This window comes from Euprymna scolopes, chromosome 41 (assembly GCF_053919585.1).
Source record: "Euprymna scolopes isolate OS-2025 chromosome 41, ASM5391958v1, whole genome shotgun sequence".
Lineage (NCBI taxonomy): Eukaryota > Metazoa > Mollusca > Cephalopoda > Sepiida > Sepiolidae > Euprymna > Euprymna scolopes.
Window position 1 is genome coordinate 17,716,262 of NC_136522.1, and position 19,046 is coordinate 17,735,307.

The following is a 19,046-nucleotide window of genomic DNA, read 5'->3' on the forward strand; positions in this document are numbered from 1 at the left end:
GACATTTATGAAGATGACACTACAATCTATGGCAACACTTCAAAGGCCAGCAATAACCAAGCTCTTTCTGATTCTCTCTCTTCTGATCTTGAGAACGTTGTGCAATCGAGGGAAAAAGGTGGCTGATTAGTTTTAATGCATCGAAAACCAAGCTTCTCTGACCTCCATCACGCCCCAACTGAAATAAATGGTTCTCGTCTTGGGGAAGCTCCATGTCTTAACAAGCTTCTGGGACTGACCTTCCCTCTTGATCTGAAATGGAACACACATCAAATCTGTTGCTAAATGCTTGGATCACTCCACCGCTCCAGTAGGTATATCACTGCCGATACAATCCTCTATCTGTATAAGAGCCAGATACGCCCTAAGATGGAGTACTGTTGCCATATATGGGCAGGAGCTGCTCAGCGCGCCCCATTCAGCTTTGATAGAGTTCAAAACTGACTTCGAAACCTTTGATGGTCTTTTCTCTTCCCTACGTCTTTCCTAGGGTTATAATAGGGGTCAAAGTTAAAAAAATTGACCGTTTTTTTTTTTTTTTTTTTTTTTTTTTTTTTTGCTCAGCATACACCTCCAAACACCAGCGCAACGCCGGGCTGAAATGAAAATGCGGTCAATCTTTTTAAAGTTTGACCCCTATTATGACCCTTTAACATTTATTGTTTTGGGCTAAATCAAGTTATTAAGTTAGATCCATGTCCAATGAACCTATATCTAAAATTTCAAGTGTTTAGTCCCCAAATTGTCGGAGGAGTTTGGTAGTTCTCAAAGGTTAAATCGTTGAACTTTGACTCCCTTAACAGCCAAATTTCTGGCCGAAAACTGATCACATAGATTTTTCCAAATCTCAGAACCCAGTATATCAAATTTCGAGTCTGTTGACTAAAAATTGACAGAGTTATTGCGTAGGGAAATGTACACAGACGCACAGACAGGCAGGCAGACAGACAGACAGACACACACACACACACACACACACACACACACACACACACACACACACACACACACACGTTCACTTTTATAGATATACTAGCATGGGTGCCCGGCGTTGTTCGGGTGTTTGGAGGTGTATGCTGAGCAAAAAAAAAAAAAAAAAAAAAAGTCAATTTTTTTAACTTTGACTACTATTGTGACCTCTTATCATTTATTGTTTTGGGCTAAATCAAGTTATTAAGTTAGATTCATATCCAAGGAACCTTTATCTAAAATTTCAAGTGTTTAGACTGAAAATTGTCGGAGGCGTTTGGTAGAGTTCTCAAAGGTCAAATCGTTGAACTTTGACCTCTTAACAGCCAAATTTCTAGCCGAAAACCGATCACGTAGATTTTCCCAAATGTCAGTAGCCTGTATATCAAATTTCGAGTCTGTAAATTAAAAATTGACAGAGTTATTGCATAGGGAAATGTACACAGACACACAGACAGACACACAGACACACAGACACGTTCACTTTTATGGATATATAAATATATTTATTATTTTATGATTACCACCAGCATTGGAAAATTTTATTTTAGCCAAAATCAAATAAAGAAAATTGAATTAAAGGAATCGCTTTTGGCATCCGAAAATATGCACAAATTTTTCCGATTCTGATACCCAAAAAGCTCCGATTTTTCAGATTCCCGATTCCTTATTCTGATCAATCGTCTCAACATTATATATATATATATATATATATATATATATATATATATATATATATATATATATATATACTAGCAGAAGTACCCGTCGTTGACTGGGTTCAAAAACAGCCTACAGAAAATGGACTGAAAATGAAAGTATGATAGGTTATGAAAAGGAGGGGGTTGTAAAGAGATAGGTTTTGATAGTCAAAAATTTTACCCTAAGCAAAATATGATGAAAGTCAAGATAATTTTCGCGAAAATATATTTTTTATATCAACTTTGTTTCCATTCGTAGCCAAGAGTGACCAACAAAATGATGTTTCCTTACAAAGAGAAAATGTTATATATATAATAATATAAATATACAAGAAATAAATGTTACCATAGTCAATAAAAGTTACTTTTATGGTAGAAAAGTTCATTGGTTTGTATTTTTAAGTAGAAAGGGTTGTAAAATCAACTGAATTCCTTCTAGTACACCGACAAAAAAGCTTAAACAGATATATAAATAAAAATAAAAAAAGTTATGTAAATGTTTTTAAAAAGACACGTAATCACGTGAGCAGGATTTTTTCCTTTTTTTTGAGACAATAACAAGTAACGTTCTTATTTTTTATTATTTATTTATTTGTCTATGATCTATTTTCGAAAGAGTGACACGTGCAAATGGAGAAGGAAAAAAAACAGAGCTATGCAAAATTTGTGTCGAGAATTGTCTAAAGTTCCGACTTTTTTTCTTTTGGCTTTCACTTTAATAAGGACGTGAATTTATGAGGTGAATTTATTCGACACAATATGATTCAACTCAAAAAAATAGATAAAAGCTAATGTGAATTAAGATTAAAGTTAAGGTATTATTGTGGATTCTCACCCCTTTTAAAAACCTTGTTAAACTTTGTGATATATTTACATTCTATGGAGGTCAGGCGCGAACGAACACTCAATAATTTTATCATACCATATTTCTTCAAACTGAAACATAATTATCAAAGTATACTTGCGCAAACAGATATGAAAAGTCTTTGTTAAAGTTTATGCCATATTTCCATGGAGTACAGGCGCGAACGCAGACCCCACAATTTTATTATACCATCCCTATTTAAGTTGAAACATACTTATCAAAGTATTCTTATGTACATCTATATCAAAAATCCTTGTAAACGTTTTTTTTTTTTTTTCATTTTTTATTTCCATACTTTGGGGGCCAGGCGCAAACGCAGACCCCACAATTTTTATGAACCACCGTTCTGCCATATCAAACATACCCATTCCTGATCCTCGATACATCTTCTATCATTATATGTAATCAGTTTTTTAAAATAGTCAACCATATAGGAGCCTATTCGTGACCACACACACACACACACAGACGTTCAGCTTTATATATATATATATATATATATATATATATATATATATATATATATATATATATATATATTCGTGTATCTGTGATCGTCTAGTAACGTTCGTTGCGTTTATCTACAGTTCATGTTCTACATAAATGTTCATGTATGCGAAAGTTTTGAGCGTTTGTGTCTATTGCTCTCAAGTTGATTCACATTTGATTTAACAGGTCATATAACAAACACAGACAATACAAAGGGATGGAACACAGTTCTGTGTGGGGGGGATACATCTGGTCAATAGGGGAAACATACCTTTGTCCATCTTTGGGTTTTGTTTGACGGATCAACAACAGCTGCAATGAAGGTTCATTCTAATGACAACCAACAAGTCTCAGGTTGTATTTTCAGCAACTTTTATTCCCAGAATGTTTTCCCACTTGGAAAGTTGCACGCTTGTCTTAGTCTACATATTTTAGTATATCATACACCGGACAGTTTTGCCGGCGTATAGAGGCCACTAACTGACTCCCTCGTCTGTTCAGCTGGACTGCGTCTCACCAACTCTGACTCTCAACTGACCAAACTCTACATGTATATAAAAAAAACTTCCTTCTAATTGCGTCATTAACTCAAGCAACCAAAGAATCAAACCAGTTGATCCATCTTTGTCACATATTTTTTGTTTATCTAGCTAACATTCCTATTTGTTCTGACATTCCCGATTAATTTCTTACGGAAACATTTTATCTTTAGAATACCTTTTTGTTTGTCTCAATATATATTTTCTATGATTCTACCAAGTGTGTTTCCGGAACCAAAAAATTTACAGGAGTATCCCTGACATTTCGACTGATAGAGGCTTGAAAATGAAACAGTTCATTAGTTGTATCTGACCCTTTTTTCTGGTTTTGATGAACTGAGTTGTATCTGACCCTTTTTTCTGGTTTTGATGAACTGAGTTGTATCTGACCCTTTTTTCTGGTTTTGATGAACTAAGTTGTATCTGACCCTTTTTTCTGGTTTTGATGAACTGAGTTGTATCTGACCCTTTTTTCTGGTTTTGATGAACTGAGTTGTATCTGACTCTTTTTCTGGTTTTGATGAACTGAGTTGTATCTGACCCTTTTTTCTGGTTTTGATGAACTGAGTTGTATCTGACCCTTTTTTCTGGTTTTGGTGAACTGAGTTGTATCTGACCCTTTTTTCTGGTTTTGATGAACTGAGTTGTATCTGACCCTTTTTTCTGGTTTTGGTGAACTGATTTGTATCTGACCCTTTTTTCTGGTTTTGATGAACTGAGTTGTATCTGACCCTTTTTTCTGGTTTTGATGAACTGAGTTGTATCTGACCCTTTTTTCTGGTTTTGATGAACTGAGTTGTATCTGACCCTTTTTTCTGGTTTTGGTGAACTGAGTTGTATCTGACCCTTTTTTCTGGTTTTGATGAACTGAGTTGTATCTGACCCTTTTTTCTGGTTTTGATGAACTGAGTTGTATCTGACTCTTTTTCTGGTTTTGGTGAACTGAGTTGTGGTGCCAAGACTGATAGCAGATTCAGCAGGTTCAGCAATCTTCGACGGCATGAGAGGGTCGGAACAAGTGATGTCCCATATAAGTAGCTTTCTAGTTCAAAAAGTAAAAAGTGTCATGCTGTTGGGTTGGAGACCATCGCCTCTAGGCCAGCAGAATCGATGCCTTATAGAAAGGTAATCTACTGCTCCCCCTCCCCCAAAAAGTAACTTGTTCTTTTCGCAAGAGCCAAATACGTTCAAAGATGAAGTACTGTTGCGACATCTCAGAAGGTGCTATTCAGAGCACCTTTTCCTACCTTGACTATACAAAACCGACTTCGAAATCTAGTGGCCGATGCTCGTTTCTTCCCCCCACTTCTTCTTTCTCACAGTATTTTATCGTTATTTTCATCGCAGGTGCTCGACTGCGCTTCAGCCTATGGTTTCCCCCTTGTAAAACATTCATAACAAAAACTTCTCTAGCTACAACCACTGCCAATAGTTTCCCTTTCTATCTCTGTCCCTAACACTAAATGAAAGTTCTTTGAGCAAAGACAGTTTTACTTTTATATCTTTACTAGTAGGGGTGCCCAGGATATTGAACAAGGGCGAGGCGTAAAAAAAAAAAAAAAAAAAAAAAAAAAAAGAGCATGGAAAAAATTAAAAAAAAGAGATAAAAACAGGAAAATAAAAAAGAAGTGAACGAAAAAAAATCACATAGATAACCCTGTTTATATGTTAAAAGTTTCTTCAACAAAAAAAAAAAAAAAAAAATCAATTCGTTACCTGAGTGCAAATATGAAACCCGGAGCTTACAAAGCTATCCCGATATCTACTGTTCCACGCCGACGTCATCGTAATAACTTGTTTAGCTACGCCACTGCCAATAGTTTCCCTTTCTATCTCTCTCCCTAACACTAAATAAAAGTTTCCTTGCGCCGTTTATATCTTCGTGAACATTTTTTTTGTGCGCCTTTGTTTTTAATGCATGTTTTTTGTTTTAAATACAGGCGTGGTTGTGCGATGTCGAAAGGACAATGCGGCATAACCTGAAAGAAATCCTGGTGAACACTCGGAGTGCATTGAAAAAGAACTTAAATAAACGAGATAAATGGATCAAAGACTGGTCAGGACAGGTAGGCAGAAAGAAGCAATAACGTGTGACACAAGGGTGATAGTTTAGCTGTGATAAAAATGTGGTGCATAATAATTTCATTTAATACATATTAACATTTATTGGTATTTGTGAGTGACAAGATACGAGTGTGAAGAATAAATTGGATGAAAACGCTTCCGTTTAATGATTTATTAGCATTTATTGAAGTAAGGTGGGCATGAATAGAGCTTTTTTCCTCCTAGAACTCCAAGTCTATGGAACTCTGTTTCGCTGGCATGCTTTCCAACTAACTACAATATTGTCGTCTTCAAGTTTAATGTAAACAAGTTCTTGTTGAGCCGTCCCCTGTAATAATCAAGTTATACCCAATTTCAATGAGTTCATTGCATAATGCCTCATGTCAATCCTGAGTATAACCTCATCAAGTCATAATTGTCTGTTTCTTTTAACTACCAGACGGGATGACAGTTACATGCAAGATATAGTCCCCTCTGATTAATAATGATTTTCCTCTCAGATAACGTGAAAGCACCCTCCCTTTTCCCATGTTAAGAATGGCTTTCTTGTCCGCTTCACCATGTATAATTATTCATTCAAATAGACAGCAAAAAACAGAAGCCGAAACGAGCAGACAGTTATTTAACAAATGCTAGAATTTGGATCCATAGGACACATAATCCTTGTATATAAAAAACTAAAATTCTGTCAGAACCTTAAATGGTACCGAGTACTTACGCGAGGAGCCACGTGAAGGTTGCCAACATTCTTAAGTGAAAGTGTTTCTGTGGAACGAACTGGATTCGAACATGGCACACTCAGATTGTCAGTCCGTGTCGTTAACCACTGAGCCATTACTTCTGATGCTACTGCATGTTTGTTTCCGATTAAAAAATATAAATATATAAATTTTATCCATAAATACTGACTAACGCTTCTCGGCATTATATGAAACGGTGATAAAATGTGATTACGAAAACAGAATATGTTTTTTAAAGCAGAATTACTATTTTAAGTGACTTGTAAGGTTTTTGTATTTTCCAATTCATGTTAATACTAGCCAAGGTGAGGAGGCGGCTTTGCCCGGTCATAAAATACGCTTAAATATGATATTTTAATTTCTCCAGATTTCGTATATATTATTATAGAGTCGTGATTTAAAAATCATAGAGTCGTGATTTCAAAAATAAAAAAAAATGTATTTGAGTGCCATCAGCTAGAATCGAAACCTCAAGCAAATCTGTAGCATTCAAAGCTAGTGACGTGTACCAACGTGACATATATATATGAACTGATTAAAAATTAAAAATATAAAATATGCTGAGATTAATGCAAAAAATGTGTAACGAGTTTTTTTTTTAATTTCGAACCCATTTTTGACTCTTTAAAAACTATTTTAACCAACTAAAGACCTATAAAAGAACGGTCCATAAAAAATTCAATCATTTGACGCTCCGAGCACTGCTCTGCATCTTTTACTTTCGGAAGAAGAGATAGAGTTTGAAAATATGGAGACGGGCATACATATAGACAGACAGAAATATTGCCTTTATATATTAGATTATCCGTTGTTGCCTAAGAATGAGTTAATTTTTATTTTGAACTATTGTAACCATTTTAGCACACACAAATGCTAACAAATACTCAAAGAAATATGCACTATTAAATAATAATAATAATAATAATAAACATAAAATGTAATACATAAATATAAAATATGATACATAAATATAAAATATGATACATAAATATAAAATGTGGTATATAAATATAAAATGTAATTTATAAATGTATAATGTAATACATAAATATAAAATGTGATTGCATAAATATAGAATGTAATTTATAAATGTATAATGTAATACATAAATATGAAATATGATACATAAATATAAAATGTGGTACATAAATATAAAATGTAATTTATAAATGTATAATGTAATACATAAATATATAATGTAATACATAAATATAAAATGTAATACATAAATATATAATGTAATACATAAATATAAAATGTGATACATAAATATAAAATGTAATACATAAACATAAAATGTAATACATAAATATAAAATGTGATACATAAATATAAAATGTAATGCATAAATATAAAATGTAATACATAAACATAAAATGTGATACATAAATATAAAATGTGATACATAAATATAAAATGTGATACATAAATATAAAATATGATACATAATTATAAACTGTGGTACATAAATATAAAATGTAATTTATAAATGTATAATGTAATGCATAAATATAAAATGTGATACATAAATATAAAATGTAATACATAAATATAAAATGTGATACATGAATATAAAATGTAATTTATAAATGTACTAGCGGTGTGTACCCGGCATTGCCCGGGTGTTTGGAGTTAAATCAAAACTCGGGGGGGGGGGGGGGGTAAAATAATAAAAAAAAGTTTTGGTAGGTGAATATGAGGTCCGAACCCGAACCCTTGAGGCGAATTTGGAAATTAAAGTGTGAAAAAAAAACATACGACGTTAACCATTGGGCCACCGCAAGATACTAATGGAAACACGTTTGAATTTATTTAATTAATTGGATTTGGCAGGTGCATGTTTTAATGACTTAATGAGGTCAACTTTGACTGCGGGATAGCATTTCATTTACTGCAGGAACGCTTTTTTTTTATTTTTATTCTCCAAAGATATTGGTGGAGGGGGGACCACTCCCCTTGTCCAAATTGAATAGCAATTGTTTGATATAAGGAAAATATATCCACATTGATCAAAGCTGATTGCTTTCGGACATTTCCGGCGATCGCCACCGGAAAAATACCGGCAGAATTAGTGTCACTTTTATTATAGGAAAAAGCCTAATCCACATGCAGCGAGCAACAAATGTTGAATATTTATCGTCCCGAAGTCAAGCAAATTAAATAGACAGGCGAGCTCCATTGTAAACTCAGAGATATTATGATTTATATGTGATATAAAAAGTTTTAAGAAGTTGCGAACCGACCGACTGCTTCTTTGAAAAAAGCCTTTCTTGGACATACACAAAAAGCGAACATACATACATACATACATACATACATACATACATACATACATACATACACACATTTTCGCTTTTATATAGATAGATAGATAATGTAATACATAAATATTAAATGTAATGCATAAATATAAAATGTAATTTATAAATGTATAATGTAATACATAAATATAAAATGTGATACATAAATATACAAGGTAATTTATAAATGTATAATGTAATACATAAATATAAAATGTGATATATAAATATACAAGGTAATTTATAAATGTATAATGTAATACATAAATATAAAATGTGATACATAAATATGAAATGTAATACATAAATATAAAATGTGATACATAAATATAAAATGTAATGCATGAATATAAAATGTAATGCATAAATATAAAATGTGATACATAAATATAAAATGTAATACATAAATATAAAATGTAATACATGAATTTATAAATGTATAATGTAATACATAAATATAAAATGTAATACATAAATATAAACTGTGATACATGAATATAAAATGTGATACATATGTATCAATGTAATGCATAAATGTAAAATGTGATACATAAATATAAAATGTTATGCATAAATATAAAATTTGATACATAAATATAAAATGCAATACATAATCATAAAATGTGATACATAAATATAAAATGTGATACATAAACATAAAATGTAATACATAAATATAAAATGTAATACATAAATATAAAATGTGATACATAAATATAAAATGTAATACATAAATATTAAATGTAATACATAAATATAAAATGTAATACATAAATATAAAATGTAATACATAAATATATAATGTGATACATAAATATAAAATGTAACACATAAATATAAAATGTAATACATAAATATAAAATGCAATACATAAATATAAAATGTAATACATAATCATAAAATGTGATACATAAATATAAAATGTGATACATAAATATAAAATGTAACACATAAATATAAAATGTAACACATAAATATAAAATGCAATACATAAATATAAAATGTAATACATAAATATAAAATGTGATGTATAAATATAAAATGTAATACATAAATATAAAATGTGATGCATAAATATAAAATGTAATACACAAATATAAAATTTGATACATAAATATTAAATGTAATACATAAATATTAAATGTAATACATAATATAATACATTAATATAAAATATGATACATAAATATTAAATGTAATACATAAATATAATATATAAATATAATACGTACATATAATATAATATATAAGGTGTACGAGAGGCGTGCAATAAGTGATGCCCCTGACCCACTTTCAGTTGTTTGATCTAGCTGAAATTTTGCATGTGCAATGATTTATATCTCTGCGGGTTATGTAGCAAATTACAGCTCTGAACTAATTGTGGTTTCTGTTTACAGGTGTTTGAACTGAGTCAGGTGTGAAATGGAGCCTGTTGAATGTCGAGCAGTGATCCGGTTTTTGTATTTGAAAGGACGCACACTACAGGAGACTTTTGATGAAATGAAAGAAGCTTATGGTGATAATGCCCCATCATATGACCTTGTAAAACGCTAACATCGTGAATTCAAACATGGCCAAAAGTCTGTGAAAACATCTCCCAGACCTGGTCGCTCCCTTCTGCCATTGATGAGGCATCTGTCCGTCAAGTTGAGGCTGCCATTTTGGAAGATCGGCGCATTATTATTTGCCAAATAGCCCAAGATGTCAAGATTATTACAGGGTCTGTGGAAACTATCATTCATGACCATTTGCATATGCATAAGGTGTCTGCCAGATGGATTCCCAGGTTGCTCACACCATTCCAGAAGCGAGAACGTGTCGAGTGCTCGAGGATGAATTTGGAGATGTGCCAAGAAGATGAGTCAAAGTTTTTCAAAAGACTGATTACACAAGATGAAACCTGGGTCCATCACTATAATCCAGAGATCAAAGCCCAGTCAATGCAGTCGTAGCACTTGGACTCACCACCTCCAAAGAAGGCAAGTGTGTAGCCCTCCGCTGGCAAGGTCATGCTCACAGTCTTCTGGGACCAGGATGGAGTAGTGATGACAGACTTCCTGGCAAAGGGTACCACGATTACAGGAGCCTATTATGCTTCACTTTTGAGGAAATTAAAGGAAGCTATCAAAATCAAGAGACGGGGCAAGATCAGCAAAGTTACCCTCTTCCTGTAGGACAATGCTCCGGTCCACAACTCGCATGTCGCCAGATCAGAAGCACGGGCGTGTGGTTATCAAATCCTTCCCCATCCTCTCTACTCTCCTGACCTTGCACCCTCTGACTTTCACCTCTTCCCAGCCATGAAGTTGTTTTTGAAAGGAAAGCGTTTCCCAGATGATGCAGCCTTGATTTCTGAAGTCACGTCGTGGTTGGAGGACCAACCTGGGGTGTTCTACAAAAACGGTCTCCAGAGCTGCATCAAACGATGGTAGAAATGCATAACTCTGGGTGGTTCCTATGTAGAGAAAGCCAAGTTTCGTTGCTCTACTACTATGGGAAGTGGGTCAGGGGCATTACTTATTGCACGCCACTTGTAATATATAAAACGTAATACATAAATGTCATATGTAATTATAAACTGTAATAAATAATTATGAAATATGATACATAAATAAAAACTATAATACATAAATGTGATGATAATCATTTTCAGGAAAAGTGGGACAGTGTAAGAAGATTAGTGTGATAAGGACGCCATAAGTTTCCTTGTTTTAGATTATCTCCCTTGCATAAGAATTCTCTAGCCTATAGATCTCTATAAATAGTTATCTACGATCGTAGGAAACCATAGGGAAGCTGAATAAACTGTGTCGAGCTCTCATGTTTTTTATAAGAATGAATGAACGGACGTAACACTGAAGAGTAAGTGTCTCTTCTCAGTTACGAGTGAGGCTTGCTTTTTATTCTGTTTATCTCTCTACTTGTTTTTTTTTTTTTAATTTCCTTGCAGCTGACCATAACCGCAAGTCAGATACAATGGACGACCGATGTGACCAAAGCTCTTGGCCAAGTCAAAGAGAGAGGGGATAAAAAATCCTTGAAGGTTCTCAAGAAAAAACAGGTCTTGTTCAAGGGTTTTATTCATTTACTCGTTTTCTGTTTTCTTTTCTTTTTTTTTTTTCCTTTGTATCCTTTTTTACTTTCTTCAATGGCTCAAAAGAAACAAAAATTCAGCCATTATTCTTTCTGTTATATAATCAAGGAACTCCGAGAATTCTCCGATTTGGAAACAAGAGAAAGATTTTATCAGCTTACTCGTTAATTGCCACTGGATACTTTCTCCCTGTGACGTAACATTCTGAACACGTGGCTCTAATTTTAATCTTGGTATTTATGTAGAATATATACTGTGCTATTTTCATATTGAATTTTCAAATTGAATTCAGTTTTTACGTTTTTTTTTTGTTTATTAAATTGTTAGGTAAATGTACGGAATAGTTATAAACTGCCTCCCCTCATGTTAAGAACGGCTTTCTAAATGATAACATTATTTTTTCAGCACGGTCCGTATTCTGTATAAGTACTTTAATCTTTAATTTCTAATGGATTTTTCACTTTTCTGATTAATCTAACCTTTTATAGAAAAAATCCGTTTCTAACATTATTTTTACACCTCTTTCCCGAACAACATTGCTACATGTATTTTCACCACTTTTTAAAAAATTTCTCTGGTTTGAACATTTCTCTGAAATTCCATCAACTCTGAATCTCATAGCGAAAAAGATGTAGAATACCAAATTTTGTCAGATCCGTATTATTTGGATTCATCGGACTACTGTTCTTATCTTGACTGTCATTTCCACAATGTTTCAGCCGATATAACCCCCGATCTTCTTCGGGTGTGTTTTGTCAAACTCGGGAATCTTTCTGTCGAACTCGGGGGAATCTTTTCTGCCAAACTCGTGAATCTGCACAGGATTTCGAACAGAACCTTTTTATCTAATCCATGGAGGCAGCATGCTCTTGTTCTGTCAGCCATGACTGAGTAGAAAAGTAATTCCCAATTGTATTTTGAATGTTACCTACACTGTGGATTGAACCTTTAACCTTCAGAAAAATGTAACTTTTACAACTGAATTTTACCACCACTGATCCTTGATAAAATACACCCTTTTTATGCAATTTTCACCCCAAACAAGGCACAGTGCCACTTTGAAGTAGGGGGCTACTAACGGGGACATAAGTTGCAGGGATATTATGAAGGAGATGAGCAGCAAGATGTCTGTTCACATTGCACTTGAACTTCTGCAAGTCAGTACAGTTTAGAAAGCAGAATCCCGGAAGAGAGTTTCAAAGTCTAGCAGTTTTGGGGAGGAAACCATTGGAGTAGAAGGGCTTCTTACACCTAGGGATCTCTACTAAGAAAAGGTCAATGGTTACATCGACCAAGAAAATAACATCCAAGATGAGAACCGTAGTCCGAAGAATCAAAATAATTCAAATAATCCTCATCTAAAAAATTCATAGACGCTTTTTTTTTCTTTTTTTTTTTGTTTTATCCCAAATTCTGTTTGTTCGTTAACGATTTATTTTTATCTTCCAGGTGATCATGCTAGACAAATATTCGGAAGCAATCCGAAGTAACCTTACAAAAATCCAGCGATTAAAAGTCGTTGCTATCGTCACGATTGAAGTCCATGGCAGGGACATTATTGAAAAATTGATCAAATCCGGCTGCAATGACATCACAGCTTTTGAATGGCTCAGTCAGTTGAGACTCTATTGGGACAAGGTAAGACATCACAGCTTTTGAATGGCTCAGTCAGTTGAGACTCTATTGGGACAAGGTAAGACATCACAGCTTTTGAATGGCTCAGTCAATTGAGACTCTATTGGGACAAGGTAAGACATCACAGCTTTTGAATGGCTCAGTCAATTGAGACTCTATTGGGACAAGGTAAGACATCACAGCTTTTGAATGGCTCAGTCAATTGAGACTCTATTGGGACAAGGTAAGACATCACAGCTTTTGAATGGCTCAGTCAATTGAGACTCTATTGGGACAAGGTAAGACATCACAGCTTTTGAATGGCTCAGTCAGTTGAGACTCTGTTCGAACAAAGCAAGACATCACTGCTCTTAAATGGCTCAGTCAATTGAAGTAAGACGCTGTAGTGAATGAAAAATTAATTAATTAAACTATATAATAATATGCAGTAGTATTTTATTTTTTAGCTACTTACACAAAGTGGCTTCATACTTTATCTGGAGCGATTTCCATAAGAGAAAGGTAACTTAAAAAAAGTCATTTTAAAATTTCAATTTGTGTCAAACGTGAAACTTTAACTAAAATACACACTCTACCCAAGGATCAAAGTGTAGTTTCTATTTTCTCCAAAGATGATGCACTGTGTTTGTGCTGGGTGTGTGTAGGTTTTGATCTCATGTAAAATAACCTTAGTTCAAATAATAGACGGCAAATTATTTACAGTGTCACTAATGATGACGACAATGATAAGAATAAAAAAATAATGATGATTTTAATAGTGATGATGATGATGATGATGATGATGATGATGATGATGATGATGATGATGATGATGCCAATGATGAAGGTTCTGATGAGGACGATCACGACAAAGATTATAATGAAGATGATGACGATAATGATGATAATGACGAATACAATGAGGATGATGATAATGATGATGATGATAATGTAGATAATAATAACGATCATGATGATCATGATGATTATGATGATAACGACGATGATGAAATAGATGATAATGATGATGAGGATGATAATGATGATGATGTAAATGATGACAACGATTATAATGAAATATATGATGATAAGGATGATGATGTAGATGATGATAATGATGATGATTTAGATGATGATAACGATGATGATGATGTAGATGATGGTAACGATGATGATGATGTTGATGTAGATGATGATAATGATGACTGATTACAATTATAACAAAGATAATGATCAATACAACGATGATGATAATGATGATGATGTTCTTCTAGCATCAGCACTGCTTACAGGGATGCAGTCATGACCTTTAAAACCAGCTGACGTCATCTTCTTTCTCGTACAACCATATTGTTGTCATAATCACTGGCAAGATTCTGCAAGACGAGACAAAATATTATTTCATTAATTTCATCCTTTATGTTCTTTTTTTTTTATTCTTCCAGGACGAAGGTGACTGCTTCATACGTCAGACAAACACACAGTTCCAATATGGTTACGAATATTTGGGCAACTCTGGCCGTCTTGTGATCACACCCCTCACTGACCGATGTTATATGACGCTGACCACTGCATTGCACTTAAACCGAGGTGGAAGTCCAAAAGGCCCTGCAGGAACAGGCAAGACTGAAACCACTAAAGATCTGGGTAAAGCTTTGGGCAGTTATGTCATTGTAGTCAACTGTTCCGAGGGTCTGGACTATAAATCCATGGGCAGAATGTTCTCTGGCCTCGCACAGGTAAGCGACAAAAGGGTTGGATTTCTTGCATGTTCATCTGTTGTCTTGCTTAGTGCTCTAGATTGATTGTATTGTGACATACTTCACATTCGTCCCTAGTAAAATGTATTGTTTGTTTGTTTGGTTGTTTGGTTGGTTTTACAGAAATGCAACCTTTTAGGTCATTTCATGCTAAAAATTGTTTAGAGTTTTTCCAATGGGATTGATGAATAGATATTAGAGAAGTTAGAGAGTAGAATGCATATATATATATATATATATATATATATATATATACATATATATACATATATATATATATATATATATATACATATATATGTATATATTCTTTATGTAAATACAATCATATCTTGCCATGATGTGCAAACCGTTTCGATCATTTGATTTCATCAGGCAAGAAGAACTAAAATACAAAAATTAAAAAGGTTCAATTTTGGAGGAGAGAAAATATGCCATGACTGGCGTCAAAATTTAAAAATGGTCTTGAACCTTTTTAATTTTTGTATTTTCTTGATTGATAAAATCAAATATGATTGAGACGGTCTGCACATCGTAGCAAGATATGACTGTATTTACATAAAGAATAATAAAATATAATTTGCTCTCTTTTATTGAGCACTATCAACGACCCTTGTTGAAATTCCATTATTCTTATTTTTTTTATATCTTTCTACCTGGAATATATATATATATATATATATATATATATATATATATATATATATATATATATATATATATATATATAGTATTCAAAGCTCAAATAGGATTCCCTTTGACATCGATAAACACTGGCTTATTTGAGGAGCTAGCCTGGGTGCCAGGCGTTGCCCAGGTGTTTAGAGATTTGTGTTGAGCCAAAAAAAAAGTGGTAGTAGGCAGGCAGGCTCGAACCCATACCGCAAAGAAAGAAAAGAACGTGAAAAAAGTGATATCTTTACTGTTGCGCCCATCGCCAAACCGGAAGTGACGTAGGTTTTAATTAAGGCTACAAAATTGAAAAGAGGCGATGACTTTCGAAAATATTGACGCAAAAAGCGACCCTCCCTGTAGGAAAGTGCCCAGTTGAGGGTGAAGGAATTAATGTTTTTAGCCAATTTTTCAATATTTGTCGTCCGAATGGTCGAGCTTCAAAACGATACCGATGTTGTGAAAATACGTCACCTCTGTCGAAAGGTTTAGGCAGCATACATACATACATACATACATACATACATACATACATACATACATACATACATACATACATACATTTAAACAGACAGGTGAGGTTAATATGATAGATATTTGGGTTGTGTTGCCGAGCGATCGTTTTTGATAAAAAGCGTGAACCTGCATTTTCAAATGTACCAAAAAGTCATGTGAAAAAAATTATGCACCTGACGTCTTATTGATACTTGGGCCGTGTGTGCTGAGAGATCGTTTTGATGGTAGCTTGCACCTGAAGGACAATAATAATTATCAAAGTACCAAAAAAGCCATTTAAACAAACTATTATAAACCTTACAGGCACCTGCATAATAAAAGCAACAAACTTAGAATTGTCAGGAAGAAAAGTTAAAAGTATGATGTTTGAAAGGTCATTTTCGGCAAAAAGTTACACAGGTGTAATCAAAATCAAGTCAGTCCAGTGAACGATAATGGCCGAATAAAACATCCTTGGAGTGTGGCTACAGTGATAATACCATCTCGAAATGGGGGTTTCAAGTGGTCACAATTCTTATACTAGCAGGGAGACCCGACGTTGCCGGGGATTGACTGAGGATCAACGATTGTTCCACACTTGCAATACTTTTATTGACATCCAAATCAGTGAAATCACCCATTTTTCAATCAAATCAATTGATTGCCTGTTATAGTCAGAAACCCACCACGATACACCTAGAGGAAGCTTCACATGCTTTTCTGCAGTGTCAGCAATACATTGTAGTCTACATAGCATTGTAGAGAACCTACTGTTGATTTTATAAAATATATATACTCATCTCCTAAATCTCTCACTTGCTAGCTCCAAAGCTGCCAAACCTTGTGAGGGGACGGTGTTGGTACAGCATCGCTAAGCAATGTGTCCACTAGACTGAACTAACAGTTAGAGTCAAGAACCAAGAAATAGCTGGTATGGTACCCAGCTGCACAGAAAGCTTACCAGGGTGGATCAGGCCCTTTAGTGTTGGCTCACAACTGATCTAGGAGATTGAACACTCTTACAAGAAAATCCTGCGATCGTTTTATCATCTGACGTGTAACACATGTGTGCACCTGTACAGACCATGTTAATCCGATGGAGAGAGTGTGCTTTGTTCAGCACAAGCAATGGCCACTTAAAACAGATCAAAGTGCCGGTTGTTCAGTGAACAATTTTCACTCATTTAAGCCTAAGGTTTGTTACATCGATATATGCTTTTTTTTTCTTCTTTTTTTTTTAACTAATAATAAATTAATAAAACCCTGTGGCGACGATGGGATTGTGACGGGAACAGGTGAAGGATTTCACTGGTAGTTCCTAGCATGGACATTGCACATAGGTGGTGAAAGGTAGATGGCCGTTTTTCACAACACCCGCAAGTAATTTTGTGACTCGTGTCCGCCTTTCATAACAAAGCAGCCCGTTATAGGATGGCACTGCTTTCCTCTTCATGGGGAGGGGTCTATAAAAGGTGATCTAAAAATTGTTTACTTGCTCATGTCCCTGTTATCAGGTGCAGATGTCTGGCCATCCAATATTTGCACCAAAATCAAGAATAGAAACAAAATACATGGAACGAATATGTTCATTGCGACTTGGAATGTAAGAACACTCCAGGATAACAAAAGGAACCCTGAATGGAAAACCACTATCATAGCACGTGTGTTAAGACATCATAGAATTTCTGTTGTAACTCTTTCTGAAACTAGGTTTGCTGATACAGGACAGCTAGAGGAAGTTGAAGGTGGATACACTTTTTATTGGATTGGAAAACCAAGTTCTGAGAAACGTGAATCTGGCGTTGGTTTTGCCATCAGGAATGATATTGCCAAAAATCTTGAGTCCCTGATATAAATTACAGACTTATGTCCTTGCGCATTGCAGTAGGAAAGGACAAATATGCCACATTTTTGAGTTGCTATGCACCTACACTTAATTCATCTGATGAGCTAAAGGAGAGGTTTTACTCCTCTTTACGCGAACAAATCAACAAGGTCTGTATACAGGATAAGCTGTTTGTCTTGGGTGACTTCAATGCTCGTGTGGGTAGTGATACACAATTTTGGAGAAATGTCATTGGTTCACATGGAATTGGTAAAGTCAACTCAAATGGTGTTCTCTTATTGTCTCTTTGCAGTGAATTCGATCTTTTGCTCACTAATACTATGTTTCAGTTGCCTAATTGCAAGAAAGCCAGTTGGAAACATCCCCGGTCTAATCATTATCATCTCATTGATTATGTCATTGTACGTCGTTCTGATAGACAAGATATAAATCTTACACGTTCTTACAGCATCGGGAAATATTGGTCAGACCATAAATTGATCTGCTCCACAGTCAGGATGAAAACCAAGCGCCCTGTTTGAAACCAACGTAATTCTTCCATCAAGAGAATTGATGTAGGCAAGTTGAAGGTTAAGGAGATAATGCACCCATTGCAAAAGGCTACTGATGAAAAGCTGTCCTCCGTTGTATGTGGGAATGACATTGAGGCATCTTGAAGAGAGCTTAAAACTGCAGTGCATGACTCTGCCAAAGAGTCATTAGGATATGTTCGAAGGAAAAACCAAGTTTGATGAAAATGATCCAACTATTGTCCCACTGCTCAATAACATGCATCAAACCCATCAAGTATGGATTACTGACAAAAATTCTTCAGTGAAACACAAGGCTTTCAGAATGGCCAAAAGGTTGGCACAATCTCAGCTCTGGAAAATGAAACAAAACTGGTGGGAGCAGAAAG

The 19,046-nt window shown here is 34.4% G+C and overlaps 1 protein-coding gene across 1 annotated transcript in view; it reads left to right on the forward strand.

Annotated features, from left to right (window-relative positions):
- LOC145266366 (dynein axonemal heavy chain 2-like) overlaps positions 1–19,046 on the forward strand; it is a 369,464-nt gene that overhangs the window by 141,303 nt on the left and 209,115 nt on the right. Inside the window, exons 33-36 of the mRNA XM_080121989.1 lie at positions 5,504–5,629; positions 11,618–11,728; positions 13,211–13,399; positions 14,821–15,114. Coding sequence (XP_079978115.1) covers positions 5,504–5,629; positions 11,618–11,728; positions 13,211–13,399; positions 14,821–15,114 — 720 coding nt within the window. The remainder of the gene's footprint in view (positions 1–5,503; positions 5,630–11,617; positions 11,729–13,210; positions 13,400–14,820; positions 15,115–19,046) is intronic.